Genomic DNA, 25,902 nt, shown 5'->3' on the forward strand with positions numbered 1-25,902 from the left:
GGTATCAAAAGCTGGTATACCCCCTTCGTATATAAAGTCCTAGGAATAAAGACCTTCTCTAGCTAGCGAAATCAAATTTTATTAGAAGTCTAGCCGTTAGGACTAACTTCGAAGCGCTAATCCTCCGGGAGACTATTAAACTAGGATTCAATAAAGACTTTGCCTTGAAAAATCACACACGGAGGAAGCGCCCACCTAGAAGCATTCGTATATTCAACCACCGTCACCTATTCACGATTTCTAGGTTATAAAACCGGCCTCAGACCGTAGTATTCACTCCTCGTAATAACCTTCGTAGTTATAGTCAATCCTATTGCAAAACCGGTCTTATCAAAGTTATAGATATTATTAGGGGATATACTGTTGGCACAGCAGTCTAAACCCCTTTAAGATTTTAGTCCTTGGCAGTCCATTTTCAATACCAGTGCAATTTTATATGGTATCGCCATAGTAAAAAACACTGCCCCCCAACCACCCTAGCCACATAGTACCTCTCTGCTCGGCCCCATATTAATTTAATGCCTCCAATAAAATCACATGACCTGTATAGGGCTAATTAATTAGGGTTAGCCGAGTGTCCCACACATCCGTCAATTAATTTTGATCCCCCATTGTAAAAGCTTCATTTTTGTACGACCTTTTTATATGCCTTTTTTACATACCATTCTTGCATACAATATATGCCTTCCACTGAGCATACCCCATTTCACTGTGTGGGACACTCGGCTAACCCTAATTAATTAGCCCTATACAGGTCATGTGATTTTATTGGAGGCATTAAATTAATATGGGGCCGAGTCCATATGTACAGAGCTAAGTCAACGTGGCTAATGTGGTTTTAAAGGGGGTGTTTTTACTGTGGCGATACCATAATAAATGACACTTAGGCTGAAAAATTGGTGCCAAGGCAGTCTTCACCTAATTAGGTTAGACTGCTGTGCCAACAGTATGTCCCATTATTAGGGTCGATGTCACGGTGCGAACCGTGGTGCTTAGTAAGAGGAAGATCACGTCACGTGATCTCCGACCTGTTTATCCGAACTTCAGTTCTAGATCCTGTTGTAGCTCTTCGAGCTACGTCTTGTATAATAGCCTGCCCCTGTCTGTACCTGTCAATGGGAATCTGATCTGTTACGACCTGTTCCTACCAGTCATCTCCTATCATACCGTCCTGCCAGCCCGCACCCTGACAGTCGATTCCAAATTAAAGGATTATCTTTTGAACTAAATTAAACCACTCCCTAATGATTTTAGGATCTTCGTATTTCGCACGCTTGTAGTTGTATCGTTTCGAGAATCGGGAGGATAGGAGAGGATGCCGTTTCACGAAGTTATATACCTATTTCTCGCCGACCGAAAGAACCGGGGTAGTTTCACGCTTTTGAAGAAGAAGATCTGCCATTTCTTATACTATAGAGGGCCGGGGGGCTGATCCACGAGAATCCATAGAGAGGATCCATTTCTGAAGAGATTCCTCTTCAGTATCGGTCAATTTATGAGAGTTGGCGCGAGAAATCGCGCGGTGTTGTATACCATTCAGGCGGGGGTAGAAAGGGTGGATCTTGGGACGTTAAAACGGCGGGCCACTTCACGAATTGAAGAGATTGCTTGATTCTTAAAAGCCTGGATAGCTAGTAAGATCATACCCTCCTGCTCTATTGAATTTCGAGAGGAATGAGTACGAATTGGTGGCATAGTGGGTGGTTGAACTGACTAAGTGCTAATTCCTAGACTCGTTTTGGTTAAGGGTGGCGGCTCGCTTGTGAAATACGTTAAGCGTCGGCGTGATCAAGATGACTAAGCTAACTGATGTCATCCCGCCCTGCTATGCTACACACCGCCTTTGGAATGTTGATTCCCCGTATGATCAGTGCACACAACACATGTACACAGACCTATATACATGTTTATGGATACTCAAAGCATGTATCTCCTTGGTAAGAGAGCTTAAACCCCTTTCCTTCCAGAATTTGTTTTTTTTTTTTAAAAAAGTACAGATTGGCATGTGCTTTGTGACAGAGACTAAATTAGACTAAAGCTCTTTCCTCCATCTCCATCTTTGTTTAGTAGCTTCTTTTTTTTTTGGATAACATCAGGACAAGAATAGAGTGCTGGACAGTGAGTTGAGACTACAAATCTATTCTACGCATCTATTGCAAAATCCCGCCTAGGGATTGAAACTATCAATTTTCAGGGGGGCTGTTCTTCCCAAAAGTGTAAATAGTAATGTGTCTCCAAAAACAACGTGGCCTTTTTTGAGGGGGTCGGCATATTCACGTCTTGATCCCTTCCCCATCCATATCTGTCTTCCTCAAATCTCTATACACAACCCTATCATGGTAGGTAAAAAGGATGCTATCCTGCCGTGGATGATAATTAACACCTGACAGGCACAAACACCACAGCAACGTCGAGCAAACGACCGCTTCGCAAAGACCGAGGCCGCGAAGAGAGGAAAGGCGCCAACCACAATCAAACCGAAGAAGAACACAAAATCACCCCTTTCAGCAAGCTGGGTTGGTATGTATCTAACTCCCCCCTATTAAATTGAATCATGCTTAATGAAAGTCCCAGTATTACTCGCTTTTGTTGTTTGCGGCGGTCTTTTCCTAGAGCTCCTCCGAATTGTCCCTGACCTCTGGTCCACCATGGTCTCATGGTTCACCCGGATCACAGGATGAAATGATCTTCAAGCGATGATTCCCCTACTGCGCCAATACCCTGGCTCACAACCTTTCATCTACTTTGTGTCAGCATGACCGATTATCCCACGTACTACTGTCTGATCCCACTCGCATCAAGTGATCAATGGGCCAGGGAACAAGGGATGGATCTGGGGATAAATGAACGTCAAAATCAAGATGGTTTGCAATATTACAAAGCTCTTTCCCCCCACCTTTTGTTTTTTTGGAAATTTGGATTATTTGATTGTATCTCCCTGTTGCTGCTTGAGCTAAATCCCACAACGTGCTGCAATATTTACTCCGCCGGGAAGATCTTCAATTCTCGCCCGATAGCTCGTCTGGTTCCTCGGTCTTCTTCCTTGTCTTTTTCTTCTTTCCTATTGCAGACTTTGTAGGGTCTTCAACCACCGTGCCAACATCTCTTTCTGAAGAAATGTGCTTGTTCGTATTCTTCTTCTTCTTTTTCTTCTTGACTAGGGTTCCTTCTGCCGGAGTGCCCTCTAATTGGATTCGCTCCGATGCTCGCTGCATCCGCAATCGTACTTCCTCCACTTGTTGCAATGCTCTGGCCATTTCTGTATCCCCTTCATCCGCGAGAACTTGAGAAGATGGGCCATTTGCCAAGGACAAATTTCCTAGGCTGCTCGAGTCAACTTGGAGTAAAGAGCGCTTATATTTAGGGTGGGCATCACCGGCACCCTTGGGCCTGGACGTGTCTGTCAAAGAGTTTGGGGGTTCAAAAGTCTCATCGCCAGCAACTAGCAATTTGCTTCCAGGGGTTCGACGGCTTCTTTGGCTATCGAAATCCGCATGGCTGAGCTGTTCATCTCCCAATTTCAGGTCAACTATGGGTATGGAATCAATGTCCAAGACCTCGCCATTGGATGTGTTCAGAGCTTCATGGAATGGCGTAGACGTGCCAGACGACTCTCCAGAAGGAGCAATATAGAAGGGGTCATCCTTGAAGCGTTCCATACGCTCGAGCATTCGTCTTTGTACTGCAATAGAGGATTCCACCGGAGCACCGGTAGATTTTTGATTTGACGCATGGGGCTGCAAATCAACCAGTGCAAGGTCACGAGTCTGCTTGTTGGGAGTCGAGAGTTCAGGAAGATGGTAGAAGTCTGACATTTCCCAAGAATTTGACTTGTGTAATGTTGGGCTATCCAGGTTGCGGAAAAGACTTGGCAGATCATGGCCGAATGGCTCATCTAGGCGAAGGCTATCCGGCAAGACAACCTTCTTTTGGGCACTGACCGCAACAGGGTTGAGTTCGAGCCCTGTAAATAGGTTTGGTATGACCGAAGCGAGAAGGAATGGCATTTCCTCTGTATTGGAAGTCAATGCCTCGGCTGCTAGGCGTAGGACTTCTAGGAACTCGATGGCTCGCTCTTGGACATCCAAATCAGGATGGGCCGCCATAGCCTCGAGGAACTCAACAACTCGAGCAAGTAAAAGCGACATCTCACTTTTCCAGAGATCTCCTGGTTGGCTAGTCTGGCTAACCCGAACAAACACCTTTGGAATGGCTTGCAAAAAGAGGGAAAGAGTACTAGAGGGAAGCGATGCATTAGAGATGTCAATCAATGACAGTAGTGTCCGATTAGGCGACAGCAGATATTCAGCGTATTCACCAACAACCCAGGCGACAGGGCCTAAGATACCGGCGCCGATAGTTGAACTGGAAGGGAAGAAAGTTGATCTGTTGTCGACAAACATGAGAGACTCGGCTGCTCTTGTGGCCTCCATACGCACACCTTTTACTCTAACAGCAACATTGCGAATCTCTGTCCCTATTCGAAGCGCCGGATTCATCCTCAAATTGGGCATAGCCTCTTGCTCTTTCGGATGGCCCCAGTCGTCTTCACTCTCCGATGGTGGGAGAAGTCCGACTAACTGGACTAGCACAGCGACATACCACTCAAAATCAACAATTTCAGAGTAGTTCTTTTGAGAACAAAGATCCAGAATCCGGTGAACAACCTCAGTCTGGTAGTCGTTGGGCCATAATGTTGGGGCTTTAAGGCTTTCGGGGCTTTCGGGAGTGTCGAGCAATTCAGCTGCAAGAATAGAGGCTTGCTGCAGCTGATCTAGCAGACGGTTCACTACTGGCTGGAGAGAATCGCTGCTAACCATCCCAACGGCAAGTTCTAAAGCCTGCAATCGGATAGAAACGTCGGCATCGTCTAGACAATCCATAATCACGTCTTGCTGCATGGAAACCAACGTTGGATGTGTGGCAACAATGCGGTTCAACGCAAGAAGTGCGACATATTTGACTGCCTTGACGGTTAGTGATCGTATACTGAAACGCAAGGTAAGGAAACTCACGATTAGGGTCACTATCCATCACTATCATACCCCGCAATTTCCCGACACAAAGAGTGGCAACTTCGTCCCTTTCCTGGAGATCCTCTTCTCCATCTAAAATTCCCCCTTGGATGATACCATTGATACATTCATAGAGCAGAGACATTGCGGAGGTGGTTTGAATGATATTCGTCAATGGACGCAGAAGTTTGCGAGTCAGCCTTGGCTCTAGCGGGGTTAATGTTGCAAACTAGAAAAGTCAAAAGGTGCTCAGAAAATAGTCATTCCAAGGGTTTAGGGGCATAGGAGACTGACAAGTTTGATGATTTTGATGGCCATCCAATTATTGCCGCTATCAACCAGAAGCTCAAAGAATCGAGGTGCCAGAGGGAGGAAGTCATGAGGCCGTCGCCAACCAAGCTCACAAACCACGTTGATCGCCGCAGTAGTGACACTTCCATCTTCTTGATCGTCCATCAAATGGTCTTTTATCTTGGGCCATGCCAACTTCAGAGCCTCGGGATACACTAAAGCAAGCCTATAGAGGCAGACAATCGTTTTCTTGCGCACCACCGGGCTTGAGTGTGAAAGTCGAGAAAGTAAATCGGGAAGCAAGGAAATTGCTAAGGAGGGTGTGATAATGTGCGGCAAAGTAATCAGAGGAAGTGACATGTTGGGGATCCTGGGGGTGACAATGTCCTGCAAATATCATTAGCGACTTAAAGGGGAATTAAAAGCCACGCAAAGTGCAAACCTTCTTTAACAAGTTGGTTGCCAGCATCAGAACTTCAGTGTCTGGTCGAAAGCTCTGCACTGCTCCGAGATACCCGACTCGTTTTTGGAGGTATTTGGCGGATGACATGACTTCGAGAACGTGAAAAGAGGCCCAGGACATGTCATACCCAAACATTTCGAGATATATGAGCTTTAAGAGCGCTGTGGCTTTTTTGTCTACTTGTAGATCAGCACCAAGTCCATCGCCGGGTGAATAGGTGAGAGTTCGTCGTACCCATGTCTTGTGTTTTAATCTCGGCCTTGCACTCACGCAAGGAACTTTGGATGTATTCATTTTCACCTCCCTTATGAACTCTAAGACCTTTGATAAGGTCATAAAGCGATTTTTCGAACCTAGGGTTCCAGACATTAGCGTTTGCCAACAGAGAGCAGAAACATTAGAGTGCCCACATCGTGTCGGAGCTATCATTCGTCACAAGTTCGAGTCCGGAGAAGAATAACTATTAAGTCCCCTAGTAAAACCAGATATGCATTATAGATTTGTCAGATCAGCCATAGTTCAGAAGATTGATGAAAGTGAGTGCAAGTGAGTGCAAGCAACCCAAGCTCCGCAGGGTGGAGAGTTGGCACTTGGCCGATAAGAGATCAGATCACGGGACTGTGGCCAGTTAAGCTCCGGTACACTCAACATCAATCTTAACGCGATCACCCCTGTGCTCAAATTGCTTTTTTTTTTCCTTTTTCTTGGATTTAAAGGTCTCTTTGAAGCTGTACTGTTACTACTATTATGGCTGGTCCCGTTGCTGATATCCGCGAGATCAGGGGATCGGATTTGATCTCTGCTCTTCATCTTGCTCAACAAGCACCAGCAATCCTTGGTCAGGAAGCCGGGTCTTGGGTTACCTCATCCAATTCTCCAGAAACAGCAGACTACTATGCACGATTAGAGCAGCTTCTGTTGGCCTGTCTTCGGACGGGGGATGACGAGTCAGCACATACCTGCCTGAATCGCCTCAGCCTGCGGTTTGGACCCTCTAATGAAAGGATCATGGGGCTTAGAGGCTTGTACGAGGAGGCAACTGCCAAGGATCAGTCGGTACTAGAAAAATGCCTGCAGGAATACGACAACACCCTGTCACAGAGTCCAGTCAATGTGGTCAGTATTGGTTGCAGGCCCGTGGCGATGGGTCAAGACTGACCATACATACAGCCCATCTTGAAGCGCCGGGTAGCGTTGTTACGCTCGCTTAATCGACCATCTGACGCAATCTCTGGTCTGATCCAACTCCTCGATGCCACCCCTACCGATGCCGAAGCATGGTGTGAACTAGCCGACTTGTATCAGTCACAGGGGTTGGGTTCCCAAGCCGTTTTTAGCCTCGAGGAGGCTTTGCTCATTGCTCCTAACTCTTGGAATGTATGCATTCCCTTTTTTTTGGGGGGGGGGGGGGGGGGGTTTCTTAAAAAAAATTTCCAAGTTTCTTAGGGTCACAATCACTAACATGACATGTGTAAGATTCATTCCCGCCTCGGTGAACTGCTATACATCTGCGCCTCCGAGGGGGACACATCCCGGCTCCTTGGGAGGTCGGTGCAGCACTTCAGTCGAAGCATTGAGCTTTGCGATGACTACCTGCGAGGATTCTATGGATTAACTTTGGTAAGTCAGCAAATAATGGTATTGACTCATTCCATTCTAACCCAGGTTTCCCCCCATAGGCCTCAACTCGGATGCTTGACAATAATTACGCAGGCGTATCTGGTCAACTTCCCAAGAAGACTTTAGAACGATTGAAGGCCTTTGCGCTCCTCAATTTGGGCAAAATTGTTGAGTCACGATCGATCAATGACCAACATTGGGCATCGAGTCGAAGTGAGCTGATTGCTGCCAAAGAGCTGCTGAATCGCCAATGAAGTAACCTTCAGGCGGCTTAAAACTAAGCCTTTTGATTTGACCAGAATACCCTCATAAAACCCCATCTGTTGATTCTAGAGTGTTCTATTCACGTGTATGGGGTTCAGATATGGAGCAAGTGGGTAAGGAATACGGAGTACTCCGTATAGAGAGAGAGATTGGGCATTTTCGTTCGGGCAGAGGGAAATGTTTGAAAAAAAAAAAAATTTCAATTTTCTCAAATTAAAACCACCACATATGCCCAACGAGCCTAATAGTTCACATCACATATTTAAGAAACTAACAAAAGGGACGTGGACCTTTTCTTTTCTTTTTTTTTTTTTTTTTCTTTTCTACATAGTTAGATATACCCTGAAACTCGTGGACTATTTTGTATCTTTCCTATCCTTCCATCCCTCTCTTAAAAGGGGACCATTCTTCCTTTTTATCTTTTTCACTCTATTCAAAGAGATCAGATTCAAAAGAGGAAAGACAGAAAAAATAGTCACATGCGCAACAATTTTCCCCCGCGATCATCTTTTAACCTCTTGACATATTTCCCCCCCCCCCCCCCCCCCCCCCTTCCCCAATCTACTCCGATCAATCCCTACTTGGGTGTTCCTTCCTCACTTCGCGCATGCGAGAGAGTGAGAGGATAGATTAAATTTTAGATTCTCCGAGGCTTCTCATTTTCTCCATGTCGTATGTTTGGGTTACGTTTTCCCTATTCCTCTATCCCTCTCTCTATTTCCCCCTCCCCCTGATTTGAGATAACCTTCTTTCTCACCCTTGTTCCCTCTCTCTCTTCTCCATAGGCTCAGTATCTCGATTGATCCAGACCCACACGTTTCGGATCACTCTTGCTCCGACGACGAGGGCTCGTCTGGTTTCCATGTACCTACATCTTCCGAGTTAGAAAACCATGAGTACCAGGATTGTGATGATGAGTGGGCGCATTTGACATATCCGGAGGAATTGAACACATCTGATTCGACCTCTCGATCAAGAACTTCACACCGCAGTCGTCCGCCCCACGGTTCACGCTCCGCTTCGGGCCGTCGCCCAACATCGCGACGTATGGTTCCAGAACATCAGTCGTTCGTCCCTCACAGCCGAACAGATTCTCCCGACAGTGCCGATTCCGCAGATGAGTACCCTCCCAATTTTGGTCGGTATGACCGGAGGGGTTGGCACCAACCTATGCCACCCGCCCCTGGATACGATCCCAGCCAGTCCTCTGGTCCATCTTACAGTCCCTACCCTCCTCCGGCCCCGGGCCATGGCCCGTATGTCCACCACAATCCTCCCCCGATTACATCGGAACTCATGAGAATTCCCCACCCGGTCCAACCCAACCCTTACGGTGCTCCTCCGCCTTATGGATACCTACCTCAGTTCCTACCTGGGTCTCATTTAATTCCCGACCAACCCCAAATACATCCACGACATGCGCCTCGCCAGCCGCCTCAACTGCACAATCCAATGCAACCGCCAATGCAACCGCCAATGCATCCGCCAATGCATCCGCCAATGCATCCGCCAATGCATCCGCCAATGCATCCGCCAATGCATCCGTCAATGCAACCGCCAATGCAACCGCCAATGCATCCGCCAATGCATCCGCCAATGCATCCGTCAATGCATCCGTCAATGCATCCGTCAATGCCAATGCCGCACGCGATGGGTCCTCAGGGTGCACACTCCCCATACCCTGGATATCCTCACGACTTGATGGTCTACGGCCAGACCGGGTTCTATCCAGATCAACCCAACTATTTCGGGGGACCGATCCCGGGCATGATGCCTCCTCATTATTGGCCACCCTACCCCCCAGTGCCTTCTCCTCCAGTGCAACCCAAACCTAAATCCCCCTCACCGCCGACGCCTGCTCCCGAACCTGCTCCGGCCCCGGCCCCTGAACCCGCTCCCCCACCGCCACCGCCGCCTCCGCCTCCACCAATCGATACTTCCAAGGATGAGCAAATTGCGAGGCTAGAGAAGTTGATTCTGGACGATCGTCTAGACCGGGAAGCGAAAGAGCTTGCCAAAAAGCAGGCTATTGAACGCGCGGCCGCCGAGAAAGCAGCTCAGGATGCACAGCTCGCGCATGATAGGAAGATTACCCAAGAAGCTGCGGCGCTTGCTCGAGCGGATGCAGAAAAAAAGGCAGCAGAGGATGCCGCAAAGGCTAAGGAGGAGGCGGAGAAAGCCACGGCTGCGGCCGCTTCTGAGGCTGCAGCAGCGGCAACTGCCGCGGCCAATGAAGCGGCTGCCAAAGCGGCCGCAGCGGCCAATGAAGCAGCTGCCAAAGCGGCCGCAGCGGCTGCTGAAGCGGCTGCTAAAGCTGCCGAACCGCCACCACCACCGCCACCCCCAGAGAAGAAGCAGCCTATCAAATTTAAGGACGCCGTTGGGAGAAAATTCAGCTTTCCATTTGAGCTATGTGCTACCTGGCAGGCACGTCAACCCCGCACTCCATTTACATGGTTCTCTTATTCTAATGTTGGTTATAGGGGATGGAAGAGCTCATCCGGCAGGCTTTCCTTCATATCGAAGTCATTGGACCTCATGTGGCCGAGGGCCATTATGATCTTATTGGTCCGGATGGCGACATTATCCTCCCACAGGTTTGGGAAACTGTGGTCGAGCCTGACTGGGCTATCACTATGCACATGTGGCCAATTCCCGAAAAGCCAAAGGAAGACCCTCCTCCTCCTCCTCCTACTCCTCCTCCTCCTCCGCCTCCTCCTCCCCCTGCACCAGAGCCTGCCCCTGTTAAACTTGCGGATCCACCTGCCGAGTCGAAGAAGAAAGCAGATGGTAAGAATGTCGCTTTCAAATGCTCCCAGAGACATGCACTGACCTTTTCTCCAGGCCCTAAAAAAGTCAAGGCCCGAGGACCAGATGCCCCCGGGAGTTTCGCGATGTGGATTGCAGGTGGTTCCAATCGCCGGGGGGGTAAAGGGGGTTTTAAAGTGGAAAAAAAACCTGATGCCCCTCCCCCAGCACCCGCACCATGAGAAACCGGTTCCCGCCGATCACCCTGCTTAGTCTGAGGCGATTGTTGGATTTATATCAGGTCGCTTTGGGGCACTATACCCATGTCTGGACCTTTTGGAAAATGGAGAGGCAAGAAAATCGTATTGGTAATGTCGCTTTGGAAAATGATGACGAATATGATCAATGCCCGTAGTATATTTATTATTTGGCATCAACTATGGATTGCGCCGGGGACTAATATCAACTCAAGCTTGTTTTTTAAAGCTGCCATATCTGCTCAAGTGTCACTCAATGTAGCCGCCATGAGTGGACGAATAGAGTCAGTCACCTTTAGTGAAAAGATCGGTAACTCCACTGTAGGTTGTTCTGGTAAACTAGGTAGGATGGCGTGGTTTTTGTTGGAGAGTTACTATGCACACAGCTCCTAACCGCAACCGCACTTTCTCACTACCTACACAACAATTTAGACTACTTCAAGCAAGGCACCATTTAAACCGGATTTTTCGCCAACTAACGTATTTCACCATCGAGCTGCGCACCCCACCTAAAACGCGTCCAGGAATTAGATCTTACTAAATTTAACCACCCACTATGCCACCAATTCGTACTCAATTTTCTCAAAATTCAATAGAGAGAGAGGGTATGATCTTATTAGCTATCTAGGCTATTAAAAGGTGAGAAATTAGCGCTATTCGCGAAGCAGCGCGCTGTTTTTATATAATCGAATCAACCTATTGGAAGCATGTGAATATTCACATGCTTCCAACACCCCCCACGACTAGTACCTTAGTCGTCCTGTATAGTAAAAACACCCTATTCTCCATGAAAAAGCCAGTTTGTACCATGAAATAACCCCCCATTTTTTGTATGTAAATCGAAAATCAAGGCTATAGGTCGCTTTTGTAGGTTGTTAGACTCACCTGCGTCACCCAGCGCTTGAACATCGTTTTTCCGAGAGGCTTTGTGAGACCGTCGGCAGCCATTTCAGCTGTCGGGATTTTGACAAATTTAACATTACCAGCGGCAACCTCCTCTCGAAGGCGATGATACCGAATGGCGATATATTTTTGTTGCTGTATGAAACTCTGGATTCGACGCCAAGGCAATCGCACCATTGTTATCTGTGTGACGATCTGGCCTGGACTGTCTTCTTTCTGCTAGATGTCTCCGCCTTGTTAAAGTTTGCACCGTTTGTCTGACGTGGCAGGACCCCACAAAGGTTCCTATCTCATGGTTTCTTTCCTACAACAGTCTACCCTATAAAGATTTACCACCTCCACAGTGGCGGTGTAGAGATCTGCATAATTTAGTCCTAATGAAATTTAGCACTCTGTATTCACCATGTATTGCTTTGCTCTTGAATTCTTCCTTCTTCAACTACCCTCTCTACCATACAATTCAATTCAATTCACTATGGAATACCCTGAGCCCCTATTGAAGAGGTCCCTCGTACCCCAAGCCCCCCCCCCCCCGAACCACCGGATTCCGATATCGAGTCCTTTACCGCCGACACCACCAATTCCGCTACTTCTGCCATGCCTTGTGAGCCCTTTCCGATGGGTAATCTTGACCGGAAATTACAACGTTGGAACTGGCTAGAGCGAGATACTGCTATCCAAGTGCTTACTTTGGATAGTATTGACTGGTCGAAACAAAGAATTGCGGATTATCTTGGTATCACCCGGAACCAAGTACGCTGGGCGATTGCACGAGGTACTCCTACGCCTCGTAAGGCCCCGGGTCGAGTCCCGAAATTGATAAGGAGTGAGTGAAATGGATGATATTTTTTCTTTTATCACTGCTAGACTGCGGCACGATCCGCAATATCCGCGGATATCCGCAATCCATATCCGCAAAGTGCGGATTTGGATATGGACCTCATATCCATTGGATATCTGCGGATATCCAATGGATATCAAACAATACAAACATGCCTAGACTCGTGACCTCAAGGGGTATGCATTATTATTATACATTCCTATGTATTTTTCGTGTAATACTTGGTACTCGAGGTTGTTGAATATCACCAGGTAAGTATAATTTCTGACCTCGGTCAGAAATTATGGGTGGAAGGTCAAGCACTGCTCTACTTATAGTAGTATACAATTGGAATCTCTGACCACGGTCGCAAATCTAGTCTTTGACCACGGTCAGAAATTCAGTCTATGCTTTTTTGGGGGGTTTTATGAATTTGAATCTTCTAGGACCTATTTGCTATTTACAGATCTAACTGGAAGCCATCTGGTAACCTTGGCTGTTTTCGAATCCGCCCTGAACGACTTGGAATACTCCCATCGACCAGCATCTCTGGAAGCTCATCATCCTCTTCAACAGCCTCGCATGGTCGTTTTTGAGGTTGTTTTCCTTTTGCCCGTCTACATCGCTCAGCCCTATCATCATCCGAGTCATTATCACCGCTCTCAGTGTGCTGGGTAGCCTCGAGTCCAGTCTCTTGATCCTCCTCCTCGTTATCACTGATAGGCTCTAAGACCTCAAGCTGTGGTAATGATCTCCGAGTTTGATCTAGCAAAGCAGCTTCACTTTGAGATAGATGCTCTTTGATAATCTCCAGCTCCTCTTGCCGAAGATCAAAGTTGGTAGCAAACTGATGCAGCATCAGGCCACGGATTGTACTCGGCTTCAATTGACCACGACGGTAATGACAGATATCACGAGCACAATTGAATAGTCGTTCAACACCAGCACCACTAGCAGGGATAGATAGAATGTCCCTTGCTATCCTAGCTAGGGTCGGGAAGCTCTTCTCATATTCCTTCCAGAAAAGTCGAGGTTTCTGTCGCTCAATTCCACGAGCAAGATATCGTGCAATCTCGTCGTCATCTGGTTTTGTAAGCTCTTCCAATGGCTGGTTCTGGGATGCACAAGCAGCATCAAGATCACAGTCATCATTCTCATCGATGGCTACTCCAGAAGTCTCCAGTACCGCTGGGTCATTAGTATCATGCGTAAGCATCTTCCTATATCGATCGAACTCTCGGCTCAGGACCTCTTGATAACGATTCGCATAATCAATATCGCCCTGCCAATCAGTCGAGGAAAAGTACCGGAGCTTCTTTGATGGAGAGAAGATTGTTGCTAGAGCGTAGATGTCACCATAAGGCTCGTATTCGGTGGCAGTGTAGTACTTGGAGAGCTTTTTCTTTGCTGTTTGGAGTGCCCATAACATCCGTTTCTTCCAGATCACACCTTTATTCTTAAGCTTCGCCTCGGCTGCATCGAGATGAGAGAAAAGCTTATTGTAGATACTGTAGATATTGTGTGCGGTAATATCCTTTGTCTTTGATAGCATCATTGTGAAATCAAAGAAGGGCTTTGTCAGAAGAAGAAGATACTCGACTTGACGCCACTCTTCTTGATCGAGCTTGAAATAAAGATATTGATGATCAGTACAATACTGATCATAGAATGGCTGGAGCTTCTTGGCACGGTTGAGCATCAGAAATGTTGAATTCCATCGTGTCCGAACATCTTGGATTGGAATCAATGCAGGCTCCGGCTGAAGGGCTATAAATGCCTCCCGACGTTGTGGGCTTGCATTAATAAAGACTGCTAGTCCTCGGATCTTCCATACTTTTATTAGTCTAGCCATTATAAGGATCTAGGGGTAGAAGATATACCTTTTTCAATGTATATGTGATCTGGATACTGCCGGAGGTATTGCGCTTATTCTGGAAAGAGTGGGTTTTTTCCTCGGACCACTCTAACTCGATCTCCTTATTGCTTGGCACTGCCTTAAGCTTCCCAAGAAGCTCATTCAGACTCAGCTGGATCACATGCGCGATGCATGGAACGCGGAAGATTGAGAGATCTGATGAATGCTGAGACTGAAGGTGGTCCTGGACACTCTGCATCAAAGTATTGTTGTTGGTTGCGTTGTCTGTAGTCACTGATAGGACACGATCCGAGATACCATGCTCTGTTAGGATCTGGGTCACGGTTTTACTGAGATTTTCACCATTATGGGAGCCATGAAGAGGCTCAAAGCCTAGAAGAATCTCACAATAATCCCAGTTATGATCGATAAAGTAACCAGTGATAGCCATAAAGGCCTGCTGGAAAGGAGAAGTCCAGCAATCCAAGGCTATTGATAGCCGACACCCCTCTGGAAGCCTCTGTAGAATCCCCTTCTGGTTATTCTGGATTGTTATATCGAGATGACGTCGAATGGTTCGTGCTGATGGAATTGTAAGTTTAGTGGATGATTGTTGAGCAACCTCTAACATGCGGTGGAATTGGGGGTGTTCGATCACTCGAAAGGGTAGATTTGCAGTCGAAATGAATCTCAGAATAGCATCGGAGAGACGGTCTTGGGTAAATGATATACTAGTGGTACCTGGCTAGATTAAAGTACTCAATGTTAGCTGCTAAATTGTAAAGAACTTAACCACTGTAGTAACGCCAGTTAAGTACCCTGGTTGACATACCATTCTTTTGATAAGCTGGTCGATTCTTAGGCCACTTTTTTTTGAACATGCGCCAGTTTTGAGGTGCGCTGTCATAGGCGAAGAACCAGCACGCCGGAATCTTGGATGGCCAATTGTACAGAGACATGCCTTGCACATAACCTTCGGCTTTCCATTTTTGTCATTCGCAACCTGGTAGAAGCTGTCCCAGATATCCGATTTGCTTTTTGATTCCCATCGAATTGTATTCTTAATATCAGACTGAGATCCATACTCAGTTGTAAGCCACCAACTAACGAATTTATTGCGTACGTCCTCCATGTCATCACATATAGAATCAGATGGATATAAAACCCAGTGCTTTTGAAGGGGAGGTCCAACACGAGTAAGGGATAAGGGCGCAAAAGTTGAACGAGTTAAACGAGTCGGCGATATCGATGGGACCGGTGTTTGGATACCCAAAAAAGCAGAGAAGTTGTCAGGATAAATCTGATCAGAAGCTAAATCCACATCCGAATTGGTGAATGAGAACTGTGATTGAGACATTGAGAAGTTAACAATTATAATATACAGTGTAGTAGGGTGCTTAAAAGAACAGAGAAGCTTACATCTAAACTAGTAGAGGTTTTCAGGGCCCCTGAATCAGGGGTAAAGTAAACGTACTAGGATATTCTGACTTAGACTTACTTTCGATATGGTTTACCTAAATGATTGGCTGTATTGTATATTAGTGCGGATAATTGGAGGATATCTTGAGGATATCTTGCGGATATTTTGTGGATATTTTGTGGATATCCACAAGATATCCGCAAGACATCGAAACTCGCAAAGTCCGCATTTTGAGAACTTTTATCTCTGGTTTCTCAAGTTCTAGTAGTCAAAACGGATTAAGAAAATAATCAGTAGACAGCTGGGACTCTTAGCTTTTATTTGAGCCTAAAATCGAACGAACTTATCCAATAATAAAGGTTTTGATTTTCCATGTTCTATCTCCTACGAAGTTTATCATAGTTAACAGTAGTTAAATATATATTTCTACATGTAATTTACCACAAAATCGTTAATCTACGGCCACCTTTACAACAAAACGTTGGACTAAGAAAACTACGACACCACCTACAAATACTGTATAAGGAGACCTTCGATACATGTCTATTTCCTAAAATTTCAAAGGGCCGACTGTCGATTGAAGGGGTTGGTTCTGTCAGGACCAAACATGCGTTTATTTCAGTGGTAAGGAAATATTGGTAAGCTGCATTAAGATCATGTGACAGGCTATAAGGGGGAAAGTAAGCGAGAGTTATGCTAGTGCGGATATCCAAGGATATCCGCAGTGCGGATGTGGATATCAACTCATATCCAATATCCGCAAATTGCGGATATAAGGATCGATCTGATATCCATTGGAGCGGATATGCCGCAGTCTAATCACTGCAAATGAGATCAATCGCCGGCTTTCGTATGAGAAGTTAATTAATATTCTATCTCTTAATATCTCTGTTGATATACTTCGACGAACCTTAGCTATTAGGGGATATAACCGGTGTGTCGCGCTTGGTCGACCTGATATAAAGGAGAAGAATCTCCTTGATGCCTCACTTGGGCACGAGCTCACGTTAACTGGACTCGTGATGATTGGTGTCGAATCTGGACTGCTGAGACCTGGGTAACCCCTGAATACCACCGAAAGGTACGAGTGACTCAGCGAGCTGATGAAGAAAGGCACCCTGACTGCCTTCGACCTCGACGCCGGAAATGTGGAGGATGGATGTTTTGGGCTTCGTTTTTAGGCCTTGAAAAAGGCCCGTCCCTCTTTTAGGAGAAGGAATGGGGCTGGATTGATACCGAAGGCTATATATCTCGTATATTGCTCCTTTAATGGAGGGTTTTTTTCGCCTTCGAAAGGATCGAAACCCAACTGTTATGCAAGATAATGCGCCTGGGTATTCTGCCAAAGAAACAATTGAATACTTTGAGGAGCTTGGTGTTTGTATAATGGCGTGGCCTGTATTTTCACCGGATTTGAATCCTATTGGATCAGTATGGAATTGGATGAAATATTGGATAGAGGAGAAGTATGGAGATCAGTATATGACGCCTACTATACTCCGAGGGGTTGCTCGTGATGCTTGGGATGCTGTACCGGAGGATTTCTTGAATGGGCTGATTGAGAGTATGCCTGCTCGGTGCCAGGCGGTTATTGATGCTCAGGGGGGTGCTACTAAATACTAAGTGTAGTATATAGTAGTGGTATTGTATATGAGAAATTGTTGTATGTTGTATGTGAGAGAAATGGAGAGTTGAAAGGTTGAGAACTCTGTTTTTTAAAAGAATAATGTAGTATCAATTTGTAAAATACCATATTAAATACGATGCTAATTTATACGCTAGTACCGCCACTGTGGAGGTGGTGAATCTTTATAGGGTAGACTGTTGTAGACTTCCGCAAAGCTCGAAAAGCTCGAAACCCGACCCTTTTGAGGGTCGAGTCGGGTCGGGTTTCGGGCTTTTCGAGCTTTTCGAGCTTTTCGAGCTTTGCGGAAGTCTATTCTTTCCTTTCTTTTTCTTTCCCCCTTTGTACTTAGCATTTTCGTTAATATACACTCTTTTACTTAAAGAACTGGCTGGTAACACAATACTAAGTACCTGTCACGGTGCGAACCGTGATGCTTAGTAAGAGGAAGATCACGGCACGTGATCTCCGACCTGTTTATCTGAACTTCAGTTCTAGATCCTGTTGTAGCTCTTCGAGCTACGTATTGTATAATAGCCTGCTCCTGCCTGTACCTGTCAATTGGAATCTGATCTGTTATGACCTGTTCCTACTAGCCATCTCCCATCATACCGTCTTGCCAGCCCGCACCCTGACAGTACCACTCTTATTTCCAACAAAGCAGTACGACTGTATAGACCATCATTGTGATTGGTCTTGGTCCAGCTTTCCCCCACTTCCCGTTCCTTGGCATCGTATAAGCCTAGACTCGAACCCGAACCCGATATTCGACCAATCAGAATGGCCGGATCGAAGAGATACCCGACAAACCGTGGTAAGCAGCCGGTTGCTGATTTGCCTAAAGATGAATCCGTTGAGTAGGAGATTGTCGCTGCCCTCGACCCGAATACCCCGACCCCCGAACCACAGAGACTAGTTGATACTGGTGAATATAATAAAGAAGATTACGCCATAGAAGGATCCTCTGTAACGTAATTCCCAAGCGAGCTGGACACCCCACCCAGCCTATTAATTTTAAACGCATTTATTTCAGCCAAAACTCCATCAAATTCAATCAGCTAAATTCTAGGTCTATCTGGACATGCATCTCTTCTATGGCCCTGATTTCCACATGCACCGCATTTCGGTAATGCCCTTGTTCTTGGTAATAAAGTTGCTTCCCTGTGCGCGCGGACCTGGGGGCGGGGAGGTTAAATCACTTCCTCTGGTTGCACAATCACAATTAAAGCAGTAGCTTCCTGAACTGATAAGCCCTCTGTAGCAGGTATCTGCTTTCGAGATCGAGTTTTTTTCTGCTTCTTTTTCTCGTTTTCCGATCGTAGATCGTGAACTTCTTTCTCAAGAATCGCTGCTGATTGCATCGTCATTTGGCAAGCTTTCAAACCCTGGTTTATCGCTGAATTGAGTGGACTAGGCGGGCTTCGGGATCTTTGACGAAGTAATAATGCTTTGATTGAGGATGCTTGTTTCAATAATTGAATGTGATTTGTCGGTGTTTTTGGCTCCCATTCACTACCTCGACTAGATGGGGGATTCGGAGTTCGAAGTTGAATATTGAGCTTAGATAACACTCGATCTGGATAAAGAGGAACTAAACCAGCAGCTGTAAAGCTGTTTTGATTAGTTTCTGATTTGAAAGCTTCAAGTCGTGCGACTAGATATGCTTCAAGAAAATCAAGTTTGTCGATATGGTTGACGCCAAGACGCATTTTCTTTTCAACAAGTTGACCGTAAGAGCGTTTTAATACCGCAAAACAACCAATATCAGGCGGCTGTAAAAGATGAGATGAATGTGCAGGCATACAGATTGGAATGATGTTGTTTTTTAGCAAAGTTCATCGAATTTCGGGGTCAAATGATTTCCATGTCCGTCAAGTGTCAAAAGTCGATGTTGATCTTTTGTCCGTGAATAAGTCGATGGAATGAATAGTTTTCCAAGCCATCGAAGGCCAATTTCATCAGAGGTCCATCCATTAGGACTGACTTCAAAGCGCCAATCATTTGGAAGATTGTCGAACCAAGATTCAATGAATACTTTGCCTTTGAAAAATAATGCATGGAGGTAGTGCCCAACCTGAAGCATTTGTACATTCAATTGCAGTCACCCATTCGCGATTTCCAGGTTGTAAAAGTGATAGCCGACCGTAGTATTCAGATCTCGTAGTGACTTTAGCAGTTGCGGTTAATCCCATTGCAAAACCAGTCTCATCGAAGTTATAAATGTCATCGTTGTCAATGCCGTATTGAAGAATCGTATTTTGAACAAGTGTAAACCATTCACCAATGATTTTTGGATATTCACATTTAGCACGTTCGTAATTGTAACGTCTGGAGAATCTCGAGGATATATTGGGATATCGTTTAATGTAATTAGTGACCCAATTTTTGCCGACTGTAGATGATGGGTTGATTCCGCGATGCGAAAGTAGAACATTCGCCATTTCTTGCACCATTGAAGGTCGTGGAGCTGAACCACGATCGTCCATAGAGAATATCCAATTTTTTTTTGTACTCTTTTCGTTTCATCTCTTTGACTTGGGATGAATGAATGATACCGGTAATACGCAAATGATGACGAGACGAGATATGTCGTATCTAGCGTGGCGTGCCCCCATAATAGCTTGTGTAGAATCGAATTCTCGTTGTAGCTGAACAGCTAATGTCGCCTAGGCCTTAGCCCCTTTCACAAGCTTTGCTAGCCCCTCTTTGAAGCGCTAAGTGGTAGGGTTATATTTATTAAGCCGTAGGCTTATCCTTCTCACTTTTTCGGCGGTTTTTAGAGTGTTAAACTCGGTGTTTTGTGAGGTAGTTGATGGTGTAGTTGACCGGGGTAGATTTTCATATGCGTCGTACGACTCTGATTCATAGGTAATAAATAAGCTTAGAATTAATAGGCCAAAGGCCAGTTAATTTAAATCCAAGCTTAATTGTATATAGGCGGAAGGTTTTGCGCATAATTTTGCCATTTGAGTGTAGGAATTCATCCTTTGAAAATTTGCGGTATCTAGTCATTGTAGCCGCTTCAACTGCCTCAATATACTAACCGGCCCTTACTTACATTTTTTACAAAAATTGCAGACCCTCGGAAGCGAGGGTCTGCCACCCATTTGCAATACACCACCCAAATGCAAGTTTTTTTTTACATTTTTTATTTTTTTACTTTGATCGTCAACCACACCACCAAGAATGCCCAAAACCAATAAAGACATAGAGAAAGAGCTTCAGCTTGCTCTCGATTCTCTATCTGAGCAGATAAAGCCCAATATCACGAAAACTGAGCGAGAATTCGCGGTGCCTATGCACCGACTACGCCGGCGATGGAAAGGTGGAAAATCCCCTTTTCAACGAGCACCTAATGGTAGGAAGCTCAATCCCGAACAAGAGCAGACTTTATGTGATTATATTGATTACTTTTACTCGGTCGGAGTATCGATAAATCGACGCCAAATTGCTATTGCTGCCGATTCAATTCTTGAGAATGACCATGCCGGTCCCACTACGCCTGCTCCACAAATTGGTGCCCACTGGCTACCACGTTTCCTGAAAAGACACCCTGAGTGCTATGTACGACGCCTGCGAGCTCTTGATATCGAAAGAGCTACTGCACTTGATAAATCAGTGGTTGAAAGGTGGTTTGAAGACTACAAGCAAGTCATCACTGAGCATGGGATTTGCCAACAAGATATCTACAATTTCGACGAAACCGGCTTCCAAATTGGTGTTGGACGAGACCAATTTATCATTACAAGGCACCTAAAAAAGAAGCTATTTAACGGCTCAGTTACTAATCGAGAGTCTGTTACAGTTTTGGAGGCTGTTTCAGTAGATGGTTTTGTCTGCCCGCCGCTTATAGTTCTAAGCGCTAGGTAGGTATTACTACGCTGGTTTGACGCTATTGATAGCGATGAGTATCTAGCTATAACCGATACCGGTTATATCAATGATACTTTAGCATATCAATGGATTCAGCTATTCGACAAGTGGACAATTGGCCGTACAATTGGTATTAAAAGGCTTGTTTTATGTGACCGTTTTGGATCACATTTAACACGCCAATTTATACAATTTTGTGAGAAGAAATCCGACGAGCTACCACCCTATAGACCTGGTGTGGATCATGATATCATTCTCGAAGTAGAAGTATAACCTAGATACTAACCGTGCCAAGCGCCCAACCACCCATCCTGGGTAGTTGGTGCGCCCCACCAAACGCAAAATTCCCACCAAACGCAAAATTTCCAATTTATTATCACTTTTGTACCTATTTTACACCACACCACGACGACGTCAGACCGAACTAAAAAAGTGGAAATCCAAATCTAGCTTGCAGTCAAAGCCTTCTCCCAGACTAACAAGCCTAACATCGCCCAACTAGCGCGGGAATTTGACGTACCATACCATCGGCTTAGGGTTAGGATTCATGGCTGTCAGTCCTATACCGACCGTGCCACAATAACCAGATCCCTAAATTCAATTCAAGAAAAGGCGCTCACAAGCTGCGTTCAATCTACATCACCTACCGCAGGGATGGTTGAGGGTGCTGCAAATGCCATTCTAAAGAAGGCTGGTGAAGATCGGGTTGTCGGCCACAACTGGGCCTATCGCTTCATCACAAGACTACCCCCTGGATTCAACTATATCACCCAATATCCAAAGGAGAAATCGAGGGTTGATAGTGAGGATTACGGTGCCTTGCTTCTTTGGTTTAATAACCTTACCCAGGTTATGAAGCATCACCAATTTCTTCCACACGAGATCTTCAATTGGGATGAAACCGGCTACCGAATTGGCAAAGGTAAAGCACGTAATGTAAGGTTATTACCTCGCGTACAACCAGTTATATTGCTACCGGAGGCCAGTCGGAATCAATTACTGGTATTGAATGTATCTCTGCGGATGGCTGGTTGATGCTACCATGGTTTTTATTTAAGGGTAATACCTATATGGAGGAGTGGTATGAGAATATCACTACTACCGATTTTCGAATTAAGCCTACTACTAATGGCTGGATTGACGATGAAACCGCCCTTCAATGGCTATTCTCCTTTCATGAAGCTACTATTAAGTTAGTAAAAAAGGGTAGGCCAAGGCTTCTTTTAATGGATAACCATGGCTCCCATCTTACATTCGAATTTATCGACTTTTGCACACCAAAAAACATCATCCCATATTTCTTTTTACCCCACACAACACATCTCTGTCAACCGCTCGATGGCCCAGCATTCCAAAGCCTAAAACATCATTTTCGTACGATGAATAATGAGATTGTTATGTGAGGTGGAAGTGCAAGCAAAAAACGGGATTTTTTCCGGATCATTCAATCGGCTAGAGATGAAGCTTTTACCCAAAGAACAGAACAACAAGATCATCTTTTAAATCTAGGGGTATCTGGCCCCTAGTTCCAGAGGTTATTCTTAAACCTCTACGCCAAAGAGATCTTGAAGCTGAAGGGTCCCCCCTTAGGATTCTTACGCCATCCCCCCCCCCCCCCCCCCGATTTTACAAGCTCAGCCACCAATTCACCACCAGATACAATTGAGCTGGTTAAAAAGCTTAATACTAAGCTTCTCAATGATCTAAAGAAGACTGATCATCTATCTCAAAGCGTTCAGAGGCATATTCGACGGAGTGCAGATGCAAATACGCTTTTGTCCCAAGAGGTTGAATTGTTAAAGGCCTCTTTGAAGAAGGCTCAGTTCCACAAATCAACTGCAAATACACCAAAAAATGGGAAATCGCTTCTGAGGACTAAAGGCAGTGTCCTATCACCTATATGTGCAAATAGGATGATGGTAAAAAGACAGGATGCCGATACTAAGAAGCTAAAGCGGCTACAGGCAAAACAGGCCAAAGAATTGGAAGCCCAACAACGGGCCCAGGAAGCAAGGGATTTATTAGAAGCTGAGCATGAAGCTTCAATGGTGGCAAGAGATATATAGTCACAGTGGAAATTGGTACATAGGTAGTCATGGTGGTTACATGTAAATAGTATTTTTCTTGAATGAGAAATTGAAAATTTTGCGTTTGGTGGGGCGCACCAACTACCCAGGATGGGTGGTTGGGCGCTTTGCACGGTTACCCTCTCTATAAGCTATTATTTAAAGAATTGAAAGTAGCAAAGAAATATATCCTCGACAGTCTTAAGAAAGGATTCATTGTACCAAGTGCAGTCCTAAATACGTCTCCAATCTCAATAGCAAGAAAATCTAATAGAGGACTCCGATTCTATGTTGATTTCCGGAGACTGAACGCAATCACAAAGAAAGACTATTACCCCCTATCGTTAATTAGCGAGGTATTACAACGAATAAGCAAGGCGAAGATCTATACGAAGCTTAATATCCAGCAAGGCTTCCAGCGGATTCGTTTGACACTAGGAGCGGAGGACCTTGCTACATTTCTTACGAGATAAAGATCCTTTAAGTATAGGTGACACTATTTGGTTTAACGAACGGACCGGCGACATTCTAGAGAATCATAAATGATGTTCTTCCAGATTGGTTAGACGAGTATACAGTCGCCTTCGTGGATAATATCTTGATCTACAGTGAGAACGCCGAAGATCACTAGCGATAGGTCAGAGAAGTACTCCGTCGTCTATAGAAAGTATGGTTATAAGTGGCCCTATCAAAATCCGAATTTTTAGTGAAGAAGACTAGGTTCCTTAGATTCAATGTGAGCACCGATAGTATAGCCGTCGATTTAGAAAAGTTTCGTGTGGTGTAGTCATAGACGATACCGACTATAGTGAAAGGAATATAGTTGTTCTTAGGATTCTATAACTTCTACCGCCGACGATTTATTTAGGGACATAGTGCTATTTCGAAACCACTTTATCGGCTAGTAAGATAAGATGTTCTATTCGAGTGGTTGGCGAATTGCGTGTAGGCAAAAAATAAGTTAGTTAGTGCTCTAATTCTCCGGCACTACGATCCGGTTCGACGAACTCAAGTTAAGACAGATATATCTAATAGAGTTCTAGGAGTAGTACTTTCCTAGTATAATGAGAAGGAAGATTTCTAGCACCCGGTAGCGTTCTACTCGAAGACTATACAATCCGCAGAACTAAACCATAAAGTACGCGATAAAGAGCTCCTCGCAGTCGTCCGTGCTTTATAGGAATAGAGACCCGAACTCGAAGGTCTATCCTAGAAGGATCGTTTCGAGATCCTCACTAACCATCAATCACCTAAGTACTTTATAACAACCCGATAAATAAACTAGCGATAGGCGAGACGGAGTGAATTCCTATCTTAGTTCCGTTTTATAATTAAATACAGTCCCGGGACGAAGAATATTATGACTGATATCCTATCACGAAAAGAATCTCCTTGTGTAGACAATGGACGATAGTTTGTGATGCTTCCGAAAGATTATCTTAAAGAGGGAGTCTACCTAACTTATGTAGCTCCTATTCACTTAGAAGAAATAGAGACGATTAGGATCGTTGAACGGATAAAGGAAGCTAACCGCTAGAGCTTAGAGTTAGACGAATTCCGTTAGATAGTGCGAGATAGGAGTAGTTCCCGATAGATATTATTAGATAGGCTGCTCCTTTACGAAGGACGACTTGAGGTTCCTAATGAAGGAGGAGATTGACTATTTGCACACCCCTTAGCGTCATTTTTTGCTATCTGCACACCTTTAGTCCTTTTTAGGTATAGGGTTATATGTGGCCAAGAATCACGTGATGAGGGTGTCATTTACTATGCGGATACCATATTAAATTACACAAATGATGACAAACGGTTAGCCAAGAAAGGCTATACCTTAAAAGGACTAAAGGTGTGCAGATAGCAAAAAATGACGCTAAGGGGTGTGCAAATAGTCAAACGCTAAAGAGACTCTAAATCTAAAGATAGACTTAGTTAACGTATTCGGTAAGCGAGCTGGCCATGTAAGCGAGCTGGCCACCCCAACCAACTTCTTAATTTAAAATTCATTTATCTCAACCAAAACGCCATTAAATAAAATATACTAAAATCATCCATCTAGCTAGGCATCTATTAATCTTATGTCCTATTTCTCCACAACCACTACACTTTGGCGGGGCCCGCGTACGTGGTTGTAAAGCCGGCGAAGGGCTTCGTCGTGGAGGGGGAGGAGGCGCTTCAATTGATTCCACCGGCTCAGTAATCAATTGAGAAGCTTCTTGAACTGAGAGGTCTTCTTCAGTAGGTATCTGCCTCCGGGATCTAGTACGCTTTTGCTTCTGCTTCTCGTTGGCGGCGCGTAAATCCTTGTTTTCTTTGGCGAGTAAGATAGCACCTTGAATTGTAAGACGGAAGCCTTTTACAAGCTGGTTTAATGCACGATTTGACGGGCTAGGTGGGCTTCGAGATCTTGTACGAAGTAAAGCTTTGATTGATGAAGCTTGACGACGTAGTTCTTTCTCCGTAAAGGGGGTTTTTGGGGTAAAATTCCGGCTTGTTTCACTCCCCCGGCTGGCTGGGGGGGTTAGGGTTCGAAGCCGAATATCAAGGTTTGAAATCACTCGGTCGGGTGCAAATGGTACTAAACCAGCTCCTCCGAAGCTATTTTTAATAGTCTCCGATTTCCGATTTAAAATCTTCAATTCGTGCGAGAGAGTATACTTCGAGGAAGTCAAGTTTGTCGATATGG

General features: G+C 45.2%; 4 protein-coding genes across 4 annotated transcripts; 3 read left to right on the top strand and 1 right to left on the bottom strand.

Annotated features, from left to right (window-relative positions):
- Positions 1 to 2,336: 2,336 nt before the first annotated feature.
- On the top strand, positions 2,337 to 2,681 carry Pdw03_5393 (Ribosome associated membrane RAMP4; the record flags this gene model as incomplete). Its single annotated transcript, XM_014683437.1, has 3 exons — positions 2,337 to 2,339; positions 2,391 to 2,520; positions 2,575 to 2,681. 3 exons carry the CDS (start codon positions 2,337 to 2,339, stop codon positions 2,679 to 2,681), a joined length of 240 nt encoding a protein of 79 aa, XP_014538923.1.
- A 318-nt stretch (positions 2,682 to 2,999) lies between these two features.
- On the bottom strand, positions 3,000 to 6,262 carry Pdw03_5394 (AP-3 complex subunit delta, putative; the record flags this gene model as incomplete). Its single annotated transcript, XM_014683436.2, has 7 exons — positions 3,000 to 4,963; positions 5,016 to 5,244; positions 5,310 to 5,693; positions 5,749 to 5,945; positions 6,004 to 6,122; positions 6,180 to 6,191; positions 6,252 to 6,262. 7 exons carry the CDS (start codon positions 6,260 to 6,262, stop codon positions 3,000 to 3,002), a joined length of 2,916 nt encoding a protein of 971 aa, XP_014538922.2.
- Positions 6,263 to 6,516: 254 nt separating this feature from the next.
- Pdw03_5395 (Tetratricopeptide-like helical) lies at positions 6,517 to 7,643 on the top strand (the record flags this gene model as incomplete). The annotated part of the gene is made up of 4 exons (XM_014683435.1): positions 6,517 to 6,885; positions 6,940 to 7,146; positions 7,246 to 7,389; positions 7,449 to 7,643. 4 exons carry the CDS (start codon positions 6,517 to 6,519, stop codon positions 7,641 to 7,643), a joined length of 915 nt encoding a protein of 304 aa, XP_014538921.1.
- A 677-nt stretch (positions 7,644 to 8,320) lies between these two features.
- On the top strand, positions 8,321 to 10,643 carry Pdw03_5396 (Tetratricopeptide-like helical; the record flags this gene model as incomplete). Its single annotated transcript, XM_066101047.1, has 5 exons — positions 8,321 to 8,325; positions 8,439 to 10,080; positions 10,137 to 10,443; positions 10,498 to 10,581; positions 10,630 to 10,643. 5 exons carry the CDS (start codon positions 8,321 to 8,323, stop codon positions 10,641 to 10,643), a joined length of 2,052 nt encoding a protein of 683 aa, XP_065957987.1.
- Positions 10,644 to 25,902: the final 15,259 nt, after the last annotated feature.

Source organism: Penicillium digitatum, chromosome 6 (genome assembly GCF_016767815.1).
Source record: "Penicillium digitatum chromosome 6, complete sequence".
Lineage (NCBI taxonomy): Eukaryota > Fungi > Ascomycota > Eurotiomycetes > Eurotiales > Aspergillaceae > Penicillium > Penicillium digitatum.